The 18,072-nt window shown below is 37.7% G+C and overlaps 1 protein-coding gene across 3 annotated transcripts; it reads left to right on the top strand.

Annotated features, from left to right (window-relative positions):
* The first annotated feature begins 1,647 nt into the window (after positions 1–1,647).
* Positions 1,648–17,930, top strand: nrap (nebulin-related anchoring protein). 3 transcript variants are annotated; one of them, XM_084135655.1, is made up of 43 exons: positions 1,648–1,875; positions 2,090–2,184; positions 2,357–2,444; positions 3,525–3,629; positions 3,741–3,845; positions 3,984–4,088; positions 4,523–4,630; positions 4,723–4,827; positions 4,911–5,018; positions 5,101–5,208; positions 5,308–5,415; positions 5,649–5,765; positions 6,280–6,384; positions 6,510–6,617; positions 6,723–6,836; positions 7,026–7,124; positions 7,218–7,322; positions 7,441–7,548; positions 7,630–7,737; positions 7,868–8,065; positions 8,171–8,275; positions 8,411–8,509; positions 8,604–8,708; positions 8,816–8,923; positions 9,037–9,348; positions 9,433–9,537; positions 10,285–10,383; positions 10,501–10,605; positions 10,710–10,817; positions 10,898–11,011; positions 11,108–11,305; positions 11,415–11,519; positions 11,719–11,817; positions 11,896–12,000; positions 12,181–12,288; positions 12,450–12,761; positions 12,891–12,995; positions 13,452–13,550; positions 13,635–13,739; positions 14,607–14,714; positions 14,821–15,132; positions 15,349–15,501; positions 16,316–17,930. In XM_084135655.1, the coding sequence occupies exons 1-43, from the start codon at positions 1,804–1,806 to the stop codon at positions 16,661–16,663; spliced, it is 5,586 nt and encodes a 1,861-aa protein (XP_083991781.1). In that variant the 5' UTR covers positions 1,648–1,803; the 3' UTR covers positions 16,664–17,930. The 3 variants fall into 3 exon arrangements, with proteins under 3 accessions (XP_083991781.1, XP_083991782.1, XP_083991780.1); XM_084135656.1 differs by having other exon boundaries at positions 1,664–1,875; positions 3,774–3,845; XM_084135654.1 differs by having other exon boundaries at positions 1,664–1,875; positions 3,738–3,845.
* Positions 17,931–18,072: the final 142 nt, after the last annotated feature.

Raw genomic sequence — 18,072 nt, 5'->3', positions numbered from 1 at the left:
GCAAATGGCTCAAAAGACTAAACAAGGGGAAATTTCTGTATGGGCTACATTTACATTTATGTCGATGAATTTATAAAACCTTGATTTTATTTATTCATGTTGAGACATTCACTCATTTTGCACACTATCTATTTGCCTCTTATGAGTGAGTTACTTCTTCCAATCAGTGGCGTATGTAGCATCTGGTAGGCCTACTGTAGCCTATGCAGGGTTTGCATATAAATACCGAGGGGACCCGTTTAAATAAATTGCATATGGGCCCAGGGCTGTCTTGTTATAGCATTCCCTCTCATAGGTTTTTCATTAAATGCCAGCTGCATTATTTTACATCACTGGTCTAGGCCAATAGGTCTGAACTTGGCATTGAAGTTTATGTTTTCCTTCTTATTTTAATAGGATATTCCTATCCTATTAAAAAATTAATCTTCTCACATTTAATATGCAAATGTGCTACTACAAGGGTACCAATAATTACTAATAGGGCTATATGTTGACACTATTAGCCTTCTATTCATTGGGGCAACTTGACTTATTTGTTTATTTTGCATGAAGGATGAATAAAAATGCTGTCATTTTCATTTTAAAACAAACATCATGGTCACACTTTAGATTAGGGTCCAATTCTCACTATTAACTAACTATTAACTATGACTTTTGCCTCAATAAACTCCTAATTACTGCTTATTAATAGTTAGTAAGGTGGTTGTTATACGTTTAGGTATATTGAGTAGGAATTGGGAAGGATTAAAAATGAAGAATATGGTCATGCAGAATAAGGCATTAATATGTGCTTTATACGTACAGTAATAAACAGCCAACAGCCTAAACTAAATCCTAAACTAATATCCTAAACTAAAGTGTTACCAACATCATCAACCAGACTAAAAATCAATACATTATCCCCATTAAATTTAAAGTAAATAAATACCTTTTTATCCCATAATGAGAAATATCCATGTGCCCATTTGAACAGCCTCTTCGTCCTCTGACCTTTGACTTTGGAAATAACTTTTTGTATTTTCAGAATACTTTTTTTTTTAAAACATTTATAACACCAATGACATGAAATAAAGGGACAGACATTCTAATTTATATTATAACTTTAACAGTTATTTATATTATTAATTTTGTTTCGACTTGCAGTAATTAACCTATAGGAAAAACAAAATTAGTAAAAATTGTAGAACTGCAAATGTCTGTGGAGTAGAAATGTGCAAAATTATGTAGTCAAACATTTTATATTATTTCTTAAAAGTATAGAAGGATGCATTTTATACAGGATTTCTGTTATATTTTAAATATTTGTAATGACTGTCAGTGGACATGTTTGAGAATGGCTTAATCATCTTAAAGTTATGTAGTATATAAAACAGCATGAACAATTCAATCTTATTTAAGAAAATGACGGAAAACCATGATATGCTTTTAGAAACTATAAAGCATTTCATAACATGTGCAATGGCCAATCCAGCCGTGACTTCATGCACTTATTTAGAGCATGTCTGCAGGCTCTGACTAATGTACTCAAAGAGAACAACACCGTGATCACAATTCAGTGACATATCTCAATGTAACTGACAGCTGGTCAACCAGTCAGCTGACTGGCAACAGCTAAAGAGGGGCGGAACTCTGCACCCACTGACATTTACTAGACAGGGTCTCTGTCAGAGAGCAGATCTAAGTTTAACACAGGACTCAAGTGGGCACAAGGGACTGTCTGGGAAGCCTCGCTTTCCTGTACTGACTGCTTTTACAAGTTGTTTTTATATTTCTCTGGAGTTGCCGTCTTAATTGGATACAATTATGAATGTTCAAAAGTGTGCCAGGTGCGGGTTTGTGGTGTACCCAGCGGAGAAGATCAATCTTATCGGTCAGGTAAGGCTTTACCACGTGTGTCTCAATTTAAACGATAGTCCATAGATTATCATAATGAGATAATGTGTTTTAAAGTTAAGTCTATCCATGTTTTCTATGATATGAGCAAGACTACTTTGGACCAATTAAATTGGACAGATTTTAAGGAGGAATTGTATTCAGTTCTTTTCATTTTCTCACGCTCTGCATGAAATATCCCTCTTTTCTCTTTCAGAATTGGCACAAATCATGTTTTCACTGTGAGGACTGTAAAATGGTTCTGACTGCCAATAATTTTGTCAGCCATCAGAAAAGGCCATACTGCCAAGTGTAAGTCTTTGAGTAATTTTTGGCTCGAATCTCATTTTTTAGTAACAATTAAGGCTCAGTGTTTCAATAAGTCAGCATTATTTTTCTTTGCGTCATGGCTGAAGGCATAATTTGCACAATTTGGCCCTTTCATGTGTTGAATATATAATTATTTGTCTCTCATATCTCATAGGCATAATCCAAAGAACAACACTTTTACAAGTGTTTATGAGACCCCAGTCAACATCAATGCCAAGAAGCAATCTGTGGCAGCCAGTGAGGTGAGGCTTTGTTTACATCATAGACAACACAAAACACAACCAAACTTTATTCAAGTCTTATTTTGTTTTTCTGTAACATTGGGGATCAATTATTTGAGGGAGTACAAGCGAAAAAAATAAGGTAATGCTGTTAAATTGAGGTGTATTTCTATATAGAATATATTCAATATTAAGTAAGGCATAATGTACAGTCAGTTGATCTTTATCACAAAATAATGGTGATTTATTTTGCGATAATGACCATTTGACTGTACATTATCCCACTTATAACACGGCTTCTTAACAAATAAATGAAATAATTGTGTAATAAGTGCTGAATTGAAATTATTTTATTAGTTTACTTATGGAGACTTTAAAAATACTTGACTTTAAAGATATTTAAGCTCATTAACAGCTTTGAAACACAGGTATGCGCAAAGTTTTTAAATTAAATCAATGATAAATAAATTAAAAAGTTCTTTAAACAATCATACAGATTCAGAGAAACTTTACAATTCAGCTTTTTAGGCTGCCTGGTGCTAAACTAGTGGTGGTCAGTGTACTGTCTTACACTGATTTACAAGCAAAAGGTATTTAAAGAATTGAATATGGGTCATTTTGCTCGTAATACCCCCTATTGAGTTGGGTTAAAGTGTTGTTTTTAGGAGAGCTCAAAGGCCCTGGTGACTCTACAGGATTGGAATGAGAACTGCATCTCTCCAGTTATTTCTGTGGTGTGACATGATACTCTTCTCTGGCCTTCTTTATGTATTTGCTGTTTAAATTTATACCACATGAATATAGCCCACCTCTCTTCCTTTCTGGCTCCCTCTCTTTTTCTATATCTCTCTCTGTGGGATCCCCAGCTGCCCCTGTCTGTCACTGGGCTCTGCGATGATGGTCTTCAGAGTGACAAATTGCAAACCACCATACTTCCATTTCACATGTATAATTTCATTTCATCACCAGAAAATGATCAAAAGACAGTGTAGAAAAAGACCAACTAGACCCACTGACGTTGCATATCTTTGAATATGACTTTGCTTGTGCTTATAGGAAGCTCACTGACAGCTCCATGTTTACATCCCTCTGGTTTTTTAGAATAGATATAGAGAAGAAGGGGAGCGTTTTATGTCCACTTTTCACTTTGACATGAGATCAAAAGAAATCGAGCAAGCTCGTGCAGCCAGCCAGCTTGCCAGTCAGGTGAGTAACCCTATGATAAAAAAATATAGACTGTAGGAACAGAAATCCATTAAGTTTAAGTTTAGCCATGGATTTCAACATGTGACTGGTTTCTAATCTTTCTAAAAGCAGCAAGGTTACCAAACTGAATTTGTGGGCCAACAGTCATTTTACTCAGGCAGCGTTACCAGCCAGGAAATCGTACGTGTGACCCAGGCTCAGAAGACCATTAGTGACGTGAGTGGTCTGATTCAGACATAAAGGGCAAATGCTATGATAAATGAGGCTCTTGCTATTATCCAGCATCAATAAATGGATAAATAATGATGATGTATTAAAAAAAAAAGTGACCTGACATGGTAATTTGGGCTGCAGGTGGAATACAAACGAGGCCATGAAGCGCGTGTGACGCAGTTTACCTCTGTAGCAGACACACCTGAGATGATACATGCCAAGACTGGAGTCTCATTGGCCAGTGATGTAAGGACAATTTTCCAAAGTGACCTTTGACACTAAAATGGCATGCAAGGTTTTAAGAATTCAAGAATCTTTACAACATTTTTGTGAGCTTGGTATAGTATTCTCTCATAGCAAACTGTGGTATAGCAAATTCTTTATGTCATATTTCTAATGACAGTTGATCAAATCCAAACTAATTATATAATAATATAATATATTGTAAGTATAGTAAAAACAACCTTTTAGTATGTTAGATAAACGTAATATTTTAGACATGAGTTCCAAAAACTTTAAATAAAAATTTCCTTAAACTGCATTGTACCGAATGTTGCAGTGGCCACTGAGGCTAAATCCATTGTGCATAGGTTCAAATCTTACCACTGTTTATGTGATAATTATGTGATATTATAATAATGTTTTTTATCTGTGATGTGATGTGTTATGTTGATTTACAGGTGAAATACACAGAAGAATATGAACAATCTAAAGGAAAGGGCAGTTTTCCAGCCATGATCACTCCAGGATATGAAATGGCAAAGAAAGCCAATACACTGGCTAGCAATGTAAGCAAAACGGTTCTGTTGCAAAAAAAAAAGTGCAGTTTCTTTCCTACCAGGTCCAGTATGAGTTTATTATTCCTTGCTTTTTTATTTAGTTGGAGTATAAGAAAGGCCATGAGGAACGAGTGTCAAAGTACACCGCTGTGACGGATACTCCTGACGTACTTTTAGCTAAAAATCAAGGGAAGATCGTCAGTGATGTAAGTGAATGGAATCTTGAAAATTCTTTGTGGCTGAATACTCTTCTTATATCCTCATTTTGTGTCTCCTTCCATGAAAACAGTATGTCTACACTGAAGACTATGAACAGCAGAGGGGCAAAGGAAGTTTTCCTGCCCACTTCACTCCTGGATACCAGGTGGCCAAAAAAGCAGGCGAGATGGCCAGCAAAGTAAGTTTCCAAATGTGCGATCGCATGAAAATGCCAGCTGCATGTGCGTGATAGATGTAAAATCAGTGTTGTTTTCGTGCAGGTGAAATATCAACAGAAATATGAGCAGGAGATTAAGGGCAAGGCCAGCACTGAAGCCGGGGCTGCAGAATTTGCTTTGGCCAGAGAGAATGCAGGAAACTTCAGTCAGGTGATACAATGCTCTTTCGCACATACAGTACCTTTGGTTTACATCCTATGTGGTTACATCATTGCACATGGTTATACTAAACGTCTCTAATTCCTTTAGCATGCCTATACTGAGGAATATGAACAGCAAAAGGGCAAGGGCAGCTTCCCCGCTATGATTACCCCTGGATACCAGATGGCCAAGAGAGCCCATGACATGGCCAGTGATGTGAGTATCACCACTCCTGAAGTGGTCTGTCATGTATGTCACTCTAGAGGCATCAAAAGGACATATTTAGACTTACTGACTGTCTAAATGACTGATTGTGTATGTTCTCTCATGTCACAGGAATTCATCCTGACAGATGAATACAAGCATCCTGTAGAGTAGATTGAGCTCTTTCTGGTATTGTTGTGTTTGAACACCTTCCTTACCCCTCTCTCTCCATTTTTAACCTGCAGCTGAAATACAAGAAGGATTTGAAGAAGATGAAGGGATCTTCTGCATACCACACTTTAAACACAGAGGACAACCTGACTCTGAAGAGTGCACGCAAGATCAACAAGCTTATGAGCGAGGTGAGTGACATATGCCCTTGGTCAATTGCTTAAATATGTTGAGAAAAGGTACAGGAGAATAGATGGAGGGTATTCTGAATAGACATTTACTATCTCCAGTTAAAAATATTTAGAAAAAGCCTTGATTAGTTAGCTGAAGATTTGTAACATGGCCTTCTGAGGCATTTTAGGATGCACAAGTGCTAAAAGAGAAAGAGAGGATCAGTGAACTCATCTGTCATCGGCTTAGCCAGACATAATGTCTCCACACCTGCATTCTCCACATCCCATGAGCCCCCCTATTGAGCACAGCCACCCACAGACATAAACAAAGAGAACACGCAAGCCCAGGGGCCACATCATCATTCTAATTTTGACCCTCTCACTCGACCAGTAGATATTTCTGCATGCCAAAGTGTATGCCTGATGATACCATCCTACCCTGATTTACAAGCAAATGTCAAAAGGGCACATGGTTTTCTGTGATAGAGACTTAAAATTGCCTATGTGACCCAGACATACTCCCATTATACAGGTTGAATACAAGAAGGACCTTGAGAACACAAAAGGCCACAGCATCAACTACTGTGAGACGCCACAGTTCAAGAATGTGTCAAAGATCGCCAAGTATACCAGTGATGTGAGTGCCTCATCAATGATGTGACTGCTAACCCAAAGAATGACTGCATATTCTATATTTAAGGTGTTGCTGTGCTGGGCACTTTTGTGTAGTCATATGCAAGCTCATTCACTCTGTGTTTTCAGAATAAATACAAAGAGAATTACACCAATCACATGAAGGGGCACTATGAGGGGGGTGGCATCGACAAACAGACCATGCATGCCATGAACGTCAGAAAGCTTGCCAGTGATGTAAGAAAAAATATATTTTTCTGAACATAATATCTCTCCTATTTTGTTTTATTACCAGGCATAGAACAGCGTGCTTACATATTCTCGAATACCATTTGATTTCAGATTTCCTACAAATCAGAATATGAGCAGGAGAAGAATGTGCAGGGTGAGTACAACTATCCAGCCACCATCACCCCATCCTATCAGTCACAGAAAAAACTGGAACCGCTCAAAGATGTAAGTCTGTCATTCTTGTTGCTGCTATAAACTCAAACCTCCTGTGTTAGAGTGTATAGAATTTGTCATTCAGTAATAATGCCAACCTTAATTGCTTGAACAGTGCTGCGTTAGCCTTACAAATTATCTTTTTTTACGCTTGTAAACATGCAAGCTAATCTAAATGGATGTCCTTTTTCTTCCACTCAGAAAAACTACAGACAACATATCGACAAGCTGAAATTCAGCCAGGTTACGGACACTCCTGAAATTGTGCAAGCCAGAATCAATGCTCATCAGCTTAGCAATGTAAGCATCAATTGTCATTTTATTGAGTGTTTAAGTGAATTTAATACAATATATCTACAGTAAGCTTCACATATAATCTCTCTTTCATTAAAGCTGAACTACAAAGCCAACTATGAGAAGACAAAGACACAGTATACATTATCTCAAGATACACCAGAACTTAAAAAGGCAAAAGCCAATGCAGAACTTGTCAGTGATGTAAGGCTATGCTCACACACATTCCAGAGCCTTGGCACATTGTTTGTCATCCATATATAAATAGTTTACCAGCGTTGTTGATGGCATTGTTAAGCTCTTTCTTTTTGCACGTTCACAGATCAAATACAAAGAAAACTGGGAGAAGAACAAATCCAAAGCATGTGATATCGGCCTGGATACTCTGACACTCAAAGCTGCCAAAGCCTCTCGAGACCTGGCTAGTGATGTAAGAATCAAATGTTCAATATTCTTTGAACTTCATTCAAATTTGTTTTCTTGGACTGATTTGATTTCTTGGGCGGTACAGATCAAGTATAAGGAGTCATATACAAAGAACAAGGACAAAGCCATTGGAATGGATGTGAGTGACTCTAAAACGCTGCACTCCCTTCAGGTGGCCAAGCTTAGCAGTGAGGTAAATCTGAGTAGCCAAATTCAGGTTAAGTTAAACAAAACTGTATTTTTCCCATTAACATGTGTGCTCAATCTAAGATTCTTCAAATACTATAGCCTAAACAAAAAACAATAACATTTCTGTGCTATAGGTCGCTTATAAAAAGGGTTCTAAGGAGACTCGATCCAAGTTCCACCTTCCTTTGGACATGGTGAATCTGAGTCATGCTAAAAAGGCTCAGGCCCTGGCGAGTGATTTGGACTACAGGACGAAGTTACACGATTACACCGTCCTGCCTGATGACATGAAAGTGCAGCAAGCTAAGAAAGCTTACCAACTGCAGAGTGATGTAAGAAGACAAAAGCGTGTCTATATGCAAGAACAGAGTAAAATGATACAGATAATGGGCATTCATTTATGCATGCTAAATGGATATTTGTTTTGGCTCTTTTAGAACAAGTACCGATCAGACCTGACCTGGATGAAAGGAGTCGGATGGGAGGCTGATGGCTGCCTGGATGTGGAACAAGCCAAGAAGGCAGGAGAACTACTCAGTGAGGTTGGTGATTACAAAATGTGTATTCCATACTGTTTAGACTCGCATAGCCAGTCAGAAGTATTTCCCTAGGCTTTTTAACAGTAAAAAAAAACATCCTGGTAAATTTATCCTGCTACATTTTTCACCTCTATACAGAAAAATTATCGGCAGAAGGTGGACGGTGTGAAATTCACACAAGTGGCAGACACTCCTTCCATCATACATGCCAAGAAGAGCCAGGAACTACAGAGTGGCGTAAGATAAGATCAATCTGATTGAATATGTATCTCCTCAGTGGACATTTAACTGGAGTCCTATCTGAGATTGGTTGGTGTTTTTTCATCCTCAGCTGACGTACAAGGCGGGCACCGAGCAGACAATGCACCAGTACACTATGAGCAAAGATGAGCCTCTCTTCAAGCAAGCCAAAGCTAATGCAAAGCTTCTCAGTGGGGTATGAAATGAATCACATGAATCTGTACTAATGTTGCACCAATAAACTGCACACAAACTAACAACCCACCGCCTGCTTTTAATCAACGTTACATTGGTAATTTTCAGAAAACATATAAGGGTATTTGGGAAGAGCAGAGAGAGAAGGGTTTTGAGCTAGGCCTGGACACGCTTTCCATTCTTGCAGCCAAAACAACAAGAGATCTCGCCAGTGATGTGAGTGACCAAACACTCTACTGATACACATGACTCACTTGGCACTTGACTAGACACTGAAATCTTAAGTATCGTGACTTATAGTCTAATCTCCCGATATTCCATTTATGTAGGTGAAGTACAAGCAAGAATATGAGATGACAAAAGGGAAGATGATTGGTGTGAAGACTGTGTCAGGTGATTCTCAGATGGCCCATTCGGCCCAGGCCACCAAACTCCAAAGTGACCTCAACTACAAGAAAGAGTATGAAGACACCAAGACCAAACACAGTTCCTTACTCGATATGATGACCCTCACCCATGCCAAGAAAGCCCAGGAACTGGCCACTGAACAAAACTACAAAACCTTCTTACACAAATACACCCTCCTGCCCAGTGATATGAAACTGGAATGGGCCAAGAAAGCATATGGCCAACAGAGTGATGTAAGAGCCCAGCATTCAATTGAATGGCTTGTAAAGCCAATGACTTGTAAAGCTAAATGCAACAAAACTTTGTTTTCTTTACAGAAAAAGTATCGCTCTGACCTGAACTGGATGAAAGGGGTAGGATGGGAGACCACTGGATCACTTGATATACAACAGGCCAGAAAATCTACAGATTTAGCCAGCGAGGTACAGATCAGCCTCTCATAAACGTGACCAACCATACACACTAAATATCATAGTTTTTCTTCTTTCAGATCTTAAATTCAAATAACTTAAGGGAGTCACTAGATCCTAGGTCATCTGCAGGACTCTCCAAAAAAATGTAAAGTGGAGTACCAATAGCTTAAGCAATAGGTTAATGGCTGGGGTTATATTTAGCAGAGAATATATCTGCTAAACTACACAAAGTGCTCGGTTCATTAGCACTTTGTATAGTTTATTAAAAACCCTTGTCTCAGCAAACATGGCTGAGAACTATATTAAATATAGGCATATATCTTCAACTAATACAGTAGTTGAGTATTTTACTAAAGAAGACTTATTTTATATACTAATTTACTAAATAATATTTTTGTTTAAATTTTAACCTGGGAATAAACTGAAGGTTTTAAGACTTTGAAAAATGTACAGCAGAGAAACATTATGATTTTAAGTGCTGCTGTTAGGCTCCTCCATGCATATTATTAGATGTACTTACTTTGAGTATAGATGTCAAACTCAGCTAAGATAAAAAAGCATATGCTTAGGGGTTAACACTTAAATTATCCATGTGTTAAAAGCTATTATGAAATGACTGAAGCAAATCGTCCTTGAAATGTAAGACCTTGAGGGCTGTACACCCAAGAGACAGTTCAGACAATAAATTTAAAACACATTTATCTCCCAGCACTGAAAGTCAATATAAATCTTTGCCATGACCTGTATATGTTCCAGAAAAAATACAGACAGAATGTGAGCGCTCTGAAGTACACCAGTGTGGAGGATACACCAGAGATGGTCCAGGCCAAAATCAGCAGCAAACTGGTTCTTGATGTACGTCTTTTCTATGAATCAGTATTTGAATCTATGAATTGAATTCTGTGACAATTGTTAAAAGAGAGGAGAAAATGTTGCATTTTTTCTTCATGTATGTGATCTTCATGTCAACAGAGATTATACAGAAAGAAAGGAGAGAATGAAATGCACAAGTACACATTGATTGGAGATATTCCAGAGCATGTGCAGGCTAAGATCAATGCCATGAACATCAGTGAGGTGAGAATCCATTACACACACTGCTGTTTCTGTTTCAGTAGCTATTAAAAACATGCACAAACAATTGAATTTCCACATTAAGTAGAATTCTTTTTTTTACATAGTCACGTTACAAAGAGTCCTGGACAAAGATTAAAGATGGTGGCTACAAGTTGCGCTTGGATGCTATTCCATTCCAAGCAGCCAAATCGTCTGCAGAAATCCTCAGTGATGTGAGTATTTTGTACACAATAGGGGTGAACTACAGTTTCTGTTGTCCGTTTATCTAACTGTATAAAATGTTTACCTCCAGCAAAAGTACAAGGCACAGTTTGAGAAGACAAAAGGGAAGATGATTGGGCTAAAGGGACTACAGGATGACATAAACATTGCTCACTCTGTGCATGCCACAAATATACAAAGTGATGTGAGTATTCCATCAAGGAGACAACCAAATGAAGTACCATGAATGTGAGTTTGAGAGGTCATGCTCAAGCAATTGATCAACTTTCTCTCTCCTTAGCTCAAATACAAAAAAGACTCCTCTAAGTCACATTCTCAGTTCCATCTACCAATGGATATGTTAGACGTGCTCCATGCTAAGAATGCTCAGTCTCTGATCAGTGATCAGGACTACAGACTTACATTACACAAGTACACAACACTGCCTGATGACCTCAAAGTGCAGGCTGCCAAGAGAGCATATGAACTGCAGAGTGAGGTAATGTCTTATTCAATGCATTTCCACTAGTATGGTTACCAATACTCATTGCTCCACAGAATGCCTCTGAAAGTCGAGTGCTCTTGAACATACTGTGTTTATACAACAGAAACTCTACCGCTCTGATCTGAACTACCTTCGTGGTGCGGCCTGGATTGCCACCGGTGCCTTACAGATTGAAGGATCCAAACGGGCCACAGATCTAATCAGTGAGGTATGAATGGCTATTTAAATCTCAACACTTTGATCCAGCATGGTCATCTGCACTGCTGTTCAAAAGTTTGGGGTCATTTAGATTTTATTTTAATGAAATTAAAACTTTTATAAAAATTGTACCATCTCCAAACTTTTGAACAGTAGTGTATGTATTTTTAAGTCACATTATAAATGTATTTATTTCTGTTGCCTAACAGAAAAAGTATCGCCAACAACCCTACTCTTTTAAACACACATCTGTCACGGATTCTCCGGATATTGTGCATGCAAAGACCAGTAGCAAGATCAATAATGAGGTAGGAGGACATGCAATATTGTTTTGTGATTTGCAGTGAAAGAGAGATTATAATGTCTTGTGGTCTGATATTATTTAGCGCTTGTACAAAGAAAAGGGAGAGAACTTCAAGCACAACTACACCATTACTGCTGAGCGACCTGAAATCACCCAGGCCAAGATTAACGCTGCTAACTTCAGTGATGTAAGATGAGCCTTCCAACTCTATTTTTGTGTTTATGAATATTGCTACATCATAAAATCCACTATTCTTAACCGAAGTTTATAGCTAACTTTAAAGATATTCTAAAGAGGAATTTATTCAAATGAACTTGCATGCAAGACCATAAAGACAAAAGTTTTGACATTTTCTGTTTTATTTCAGGTTAAGTACAAGGAGTCATGGAATGTGCTAAGAGCTCAGGGTTATAAACTCACCATGAAGGATATCCCCTTCCAGGCTGCAAAAGCATCCACCAGCATTGCTAGTGATGTAAGATTACACTCTCTAAATGTATACACATTTATGGTCAAAAACAGCTCTGATAAACTCATGCATATATACATAAGCAATCATGCCGCTAAGTTTGTGTTAAACAGCATAGATGTACACCAACATCCAGTTGAACATACTCACCTCCTTTGCCTTGATAGGTTCAATACAAGCACAGCCATGTATTGGAGAAGGGCAAGCACATCGGAGCTCGTAGCCTTCTGGAGGACTCGCACCTCATGCATTGCATGGAGATGGGTCGTCTGCACAGTGACCAGCATTATCGCAAAGACGCTGTGTCCACCAGCGGCCAGTATCAGCTGCCTCTGGACATGGTGAACTTGGTTCAAGCCAAGAAAGCCCAGGCCTTAGCCAGCGACCAGGATTACAAGACTCGCATCCACTCTTACACAGTCCTACCTGATGATATAAAGGTGCAGTGGGCCAAAAAGGCATATGACCTGCAGAGCCAGGTGAGAATGAGTAAGGCCATAAAAGATTAAGATCCTGATCTTTAGTTTTGGATTTATACCATAAAGGAGTGACTGGGCAAAGCATCTCAATACAATCATTAAAATCACATCTTCTTTGTCTTTTCAAAGAATGTATACAAATCAGATCTGAACTTCATGAAGGGAGTGGCCTGGGATTCAGCAGGCGCACCCCAGATGGAGTCTGCAAAGAAAGCCGGAGAGCTCATTAGTGATGTAAGTTGCACTTCAATTCAACATGAAATCAAATTACCCTATTTACTTTCTTAACGCAATTTCCTGGTCTTATGGTGAATTAATCACCCATGCACATTATTCCAAATTTTAAAAATGCCCCTGTAACCTAACTTGCTCTTACTCAACCATCTTCACTTTTATGCTGACATCCGTTAGGCCAGACATCAAACAGGCTATTAGGTAAATTTAACTAATAGCAGAACTGCTATTTAACTATTTTAGATTTGGAGACACACCTACTTTTCACACTCCAATCAATTATCAATGAATTTCTTTTCTTTTAAATACCCTGCTTCACACATATTATTGAAATGAAAACAGGAATAAAATGGGTTGCAAGTGGGGTTTCATGTTTATATTCGTAATTTTGCCAGCATACTTTGATAAAATCACGGTTCATAACAAAATGCTTTTCTTCATCGTTACCCTCTGTAGAAGAAGTACCGTCAACATCCTGACAGTCTGAAGTTCACTCAAATTGCTGATTCACCAGATATCATCCATGCAAAGAACAGCTATATGCAGTGTAGTGAGGTAAACTTCATCCAGCATGCTTATTTCAATGTGTGTGTAGGCAGTGATTGTGAAGTGAATAACACGACTTTAATCCTGTTTCAGAGGATGTACAAGTCTGGAGACTCTGATTCTATGCACAAATACACATTACACTCTGATCATCCTGACTTCATCAGAGCAAAGATCAATGCTCAGCAAATTAGCAATGTAAGTATTTTGGGTCTCTTATTAGAGGTATCTCAGTATCTCTGAAAGAAGTCTCTAATTCTCACCAAGGCTGCATTTATTTGATCAAAAATACAGTAAAACAGTATTATTGTGAAATATTTTTTCTGTTTTAATATATTTTTAAATATAATTTATTCTTGTGATGGCAACGCTGAATTTTCTGCATCATTACTCCAGTCTTCAGTGTCACACAGTCCTTCAGAAATCATTCTAATATGCTGATTTGGTGCTCAAGAAACGTTTATTATTATTATCAATGTTAAAAACTCTTTTTGCTGCATAATATTTTTGTGGAAACCAAGATTTCCAAGTATTTTTGATGAATAGAAAGTTCAAAAGTCTTTTGTAACATTTAAAAAAAAAGTCTATACTGCCATATTTTATTAAATGAATGTGTCCTTGCTGAACAAAAGCATTATACTTTTTTTTTTAAAAACTTACTCCAAACTTTTGAATTGTAGTGTATCATGGTTTCCACAAAAAAATTAAGCAAAACAACTGTTTTCAACATCGATAATAATAATAATAAATGTTTCTTGAGCAGCAAATCAGCTTACTAGACTGATTTCTGAAAGAATCATGTGACACTGAAGACTGGAGTAATGATGCAGAAAATTCAGCTTTTTATCACCACAGGAATAATTTACATTTTAAAGTATATTAAAATAGAAAACAGTTTTAAATTGTAATAATATTTCACAATATCACCTTTTTACTGTACTTTTGATAAAATAAATGCAGCCTTGGTGAGCATGAGATTACATTAAAAAAAGATTTTGAACATTTGAATGATATTGTACATCCTTTAATATTGTCTATGCTCTTTTTTTCTCTTTCACTTTGCAGAAAGTGTATAAAACATCAGGTGAGCAGGTGAAGTCTGCAGGTTATGACTTCAGGTTGGACGCCATTCCCTTCCAGACAGCCAAGGCATCTAGAGAAATCGCTAGTGATGTAAGTTATAATCAAAATGTTTATCTGCCAAATTGTGTACTATTTCATTAAGTAAAACCCAACTTCAGAATTTTAATTTAACATATGTTGTACCATTGCTTCTCAGTTCCGCTATAAGGAGGCATTTGTCAAAGATAAGGGCCATCAGGTGGGCCTTCTCAGCGTTGAGGATGACCCCAAGATGAAACATTCATTGGCTGTAGGGAAGCTCCAGAGCAACAACTTGTACAAGAAGCAGTCCCGGGAGACACGCTCTCAGTTTAAGATCCATGCCGACCAGCCTGATTTCCAGCATGCTAAGAAGAGCCAGGCTCAGCTCAGCAATGTCAACTATCGCCAGCATCTCCATGACTACACCTGTGATTCTAATCAGCTCAACGTCAAACACGCTAAACAAGCCTACCAGCTGCAGAGCGATGTGAGTTTTGGGATTATTAAATGTTGTGAAGAACTGGATTGATGCCATTGTATGCTAATGTCTCTGATGAGAAACTATGCATGTGAAAATATGAACTTGCAGTGACTTGGTAGCAATATATGCCAAAAGTTTCTCAGATTGCATTATTATACAAATGAATTGTTCTATAGTTGTCTTCGTGTAGCAAGTTTAATGGTCCTGACTCTGTGGTTGCAGGTCAACTACAAATCAGATCTGAACTGGATTAAAGGTGTGGGCTGGACCCCACCAGGCTCTCATAAGGTAGAAATGGCCCGCCGTGCCGCAGAACTGGGCCTTGCTGAAGGAGTGACCACTGATGAGGCTATCGCCCAGTATCAGCATCTAATGGTGAGACAGAACTCTACATCACAGTATTACTTATCTGAAGATATCTGAATAGGATAATTTGCTCTGTTTCAAACCCTAGTGAGCTGCTTTGTTTGCATCCTAAGCATCATGAAACCTCGTAAGTGATCGTTTTGGAGCACAAGCTAAACAAATAGCACTGATGATGTGACTGTGAATTGATTTCAATAGAGTTAGGATGTTATCATGTTGCTAACCTAATAGTACAATACTTTAAGAATAAGAATACATAACATACACAAATATTGTACATAATATATATATATTTTTGACACATTTAGTATTTAATTAAATTTAAGCCGTAGTGAAACTTAAGTAGCGACATTCAAAAATGGAGGCAGATGAACACAAGCTTTCAGGGGCGGGGTTTAAGTGGACTAAATTATTGGAAAAGTCCTGCATACATCACCTGAGAGAAGATTAAAACATTTTTTGTTCACAATAATTGTTCACAATAAGATTTAGAAAATAGATTAAATTTAATTTAATGTGGACTTTAAACGTTTATTTATAAAAAATAATTTCTCTTAGCTCATCCATCATCTTGGATACTGAGGTTGTCGTAGTGTTTTATGGGATACTGCTTTAGAATGTATTTATTATTTATAAAACAAGGTATCTTTGGAGGCATATTAAGTTTTAGCTATGGTCTTCAAATCTAGAGTGCGCCTTCAAATGGCAGCACACTAGGTTTTGGAACAGAGCAGTTGTCATGCTTTTAAAAATGTTACCACATTACCAACTTGACTCTATTTCCTCTCCCCATTATGCATTTGATCATTTTCTTCTGTCTCAGATGCTCAAGAGACAGCAGGAGTTCCAGGAGCAACAGCAATCCACCACAGAGCAGACGGAGACCACAAAGGAGTTCCAGCAGCCAGGAGTCAATCCTGATGCTATGGAGATCCTCCACGTCAAGAGGAAGAAGACTATTCACACCACATTCAAGCAGGCCAAGACCACAAAATCCATCACGTCACAGTCTGTTGCTTCCCATTCAACCACAAGTCAGTCTATCACCAACCAGTCCTCCAAGAAACAATCCATTATGAGCCAGTCTCATGCTGATGAATCCACCGCAAGACAGATGATTGAAAACCAGGCCATCACAGATCAGGCTGCTGCAAAGTCAGGAACAATGTAATCTTTCATTAGTGTCTTCCTTACTTTTTTTTTTTTTAAATCTAATTTATGAACATCATGTAGATCCTGGTGTTCTCTGATTGTATTTTTAATTGATCCATAAATGAGGGATATTTAGATGAAAGCTATAAGTGAAAAGTGAACTTGAAGATGGTTAAAGTAAGTGCAGACTGTAAACAATGAAAATCATGGTTGGTTTTCTTTTTACTATGGTTTAATGAAGGTGATTGTAGTTATTGTTACGAAAATATATCAAACAAAGCTGCATGTATGGACAATGTATGTTAAGAATAAGGGTGAGTGTGATTTTGGAGAAGTGCCCTCGCACTGTTTAAGAGTAAGATCCATGTAGCCTAGCCTTGTGGATTTGATGGTAAGTAATACGTTATGTTTGATATATTGGATATATTGTATGTCTATCAAGTTGCGCTTTATGAGAAAGCCCCACAACTCAGAATTTTAAGTGTGACATTAAGACACATAATAATAATAAAAGTTTTTGTTTCAAATGTCCTTCATAAAACATCTCACCTTTTTAAAAATCTTGAGCACTAGAGGGCAGTCACAGACAGTTTTATTGTGTTGATAGTTGATAGTCTTGTTATAGACTTTTGTTTGAGGAAGGACTTCTCTGTTTAATGATAGATAGATGGATGGATGGATGGATGGATGGATCACTATAAAAGCTGTAAAATAGCGGTATTCCTCCTGGCAGTTTGGAGGAACTGCTCAGCGGGGCCTCGCTGATATTGCTGGGACGTAATGAAAATCAGTTTAAGCAAATAAATCATGTTTATTTTCTTGCTTTTCCAATGAAAGTGTTGACCCATAATGCCTAAAGCAGAGGTGCTGAACAACTGTTGTGAAGGAACTGGTGATGGTTAGTCCATGAGAACACTTGTGAAGGCTGATGCGAGTTCACAGATGAGTTCTGGGCATTGGACTATTGGAATTGGTTACGGGAATCGGTGGAAAAACTCTCAAAAGAAAAAAATAGGTCTATTCGCTTCAAATGCTGCATTATAGCATATGGAATAAAAACAGTTTTCTGGTTAATACATGATGCATGTTTACTTTAACTTAAAGCACTATTATAGTAATCATATTCATACAATATATCTATAGTATTAGAACAGCTGGGTTTTCTAAATGCATCTTTGATTCCTCAAGAGTGGTGATAGGATAGACACAAAGGATGACTAATTATGACAATTTTTGCAATTAGTGCACATTTTGCATGCATATAAAAGCAGAAATGTCACATCAAGTGTTTTAAAGAAAGAAAAAGCAAAAAGCAAAAATCAAAGAAAAAGCAGCATCCCGTCAGACAAAGTTCCCTGCTGAGGAAAGAGGAGAGCCTGACATCTCTAAAGAAAGCTTTGAGTAATGTGACCATTTTTCCTAGAGACA

Source organism: Abramis brama, assembly GCF_963993115.1.
Source record: "Abramis brama genome assembly, chromosome: 14".
NCBI classification, from domain to species: domain Eukaryota; kingdom Metazoa; phylum Chordata; class Actinopteri; order Cypriniformes; family Leuciscidae; genus Abramis; species Abramis brama.
This window is presented reverse-complemented; position numbering and strand designations above follow the sequence as displayed.

Excerpts from the sequence above, each read along its gene's own strand:
- nrap (XM_084135654.1), top strand. The coding sequence starts at position 1,804 with ATGAATGTTCAAAAGTGTGCCAGGTGCGGGTTTGTGGTGTACCCAGCG. Across the intron at positions 4,089-4,522 it reads GAGTCTCATTGGCCAGTGAT|GTGAAATACACAGAAGAATA; the intron begins GTAAGGACAATT and ends GTTGATTTACAG. Across the intron at positions 12,762-12,890 it reads CATATGACCTGCAGAGCCAG|AATGTATACAAATCAGATCT; the intron begins GTGAGAATGAGT and ends GTCTTTTCAAAG.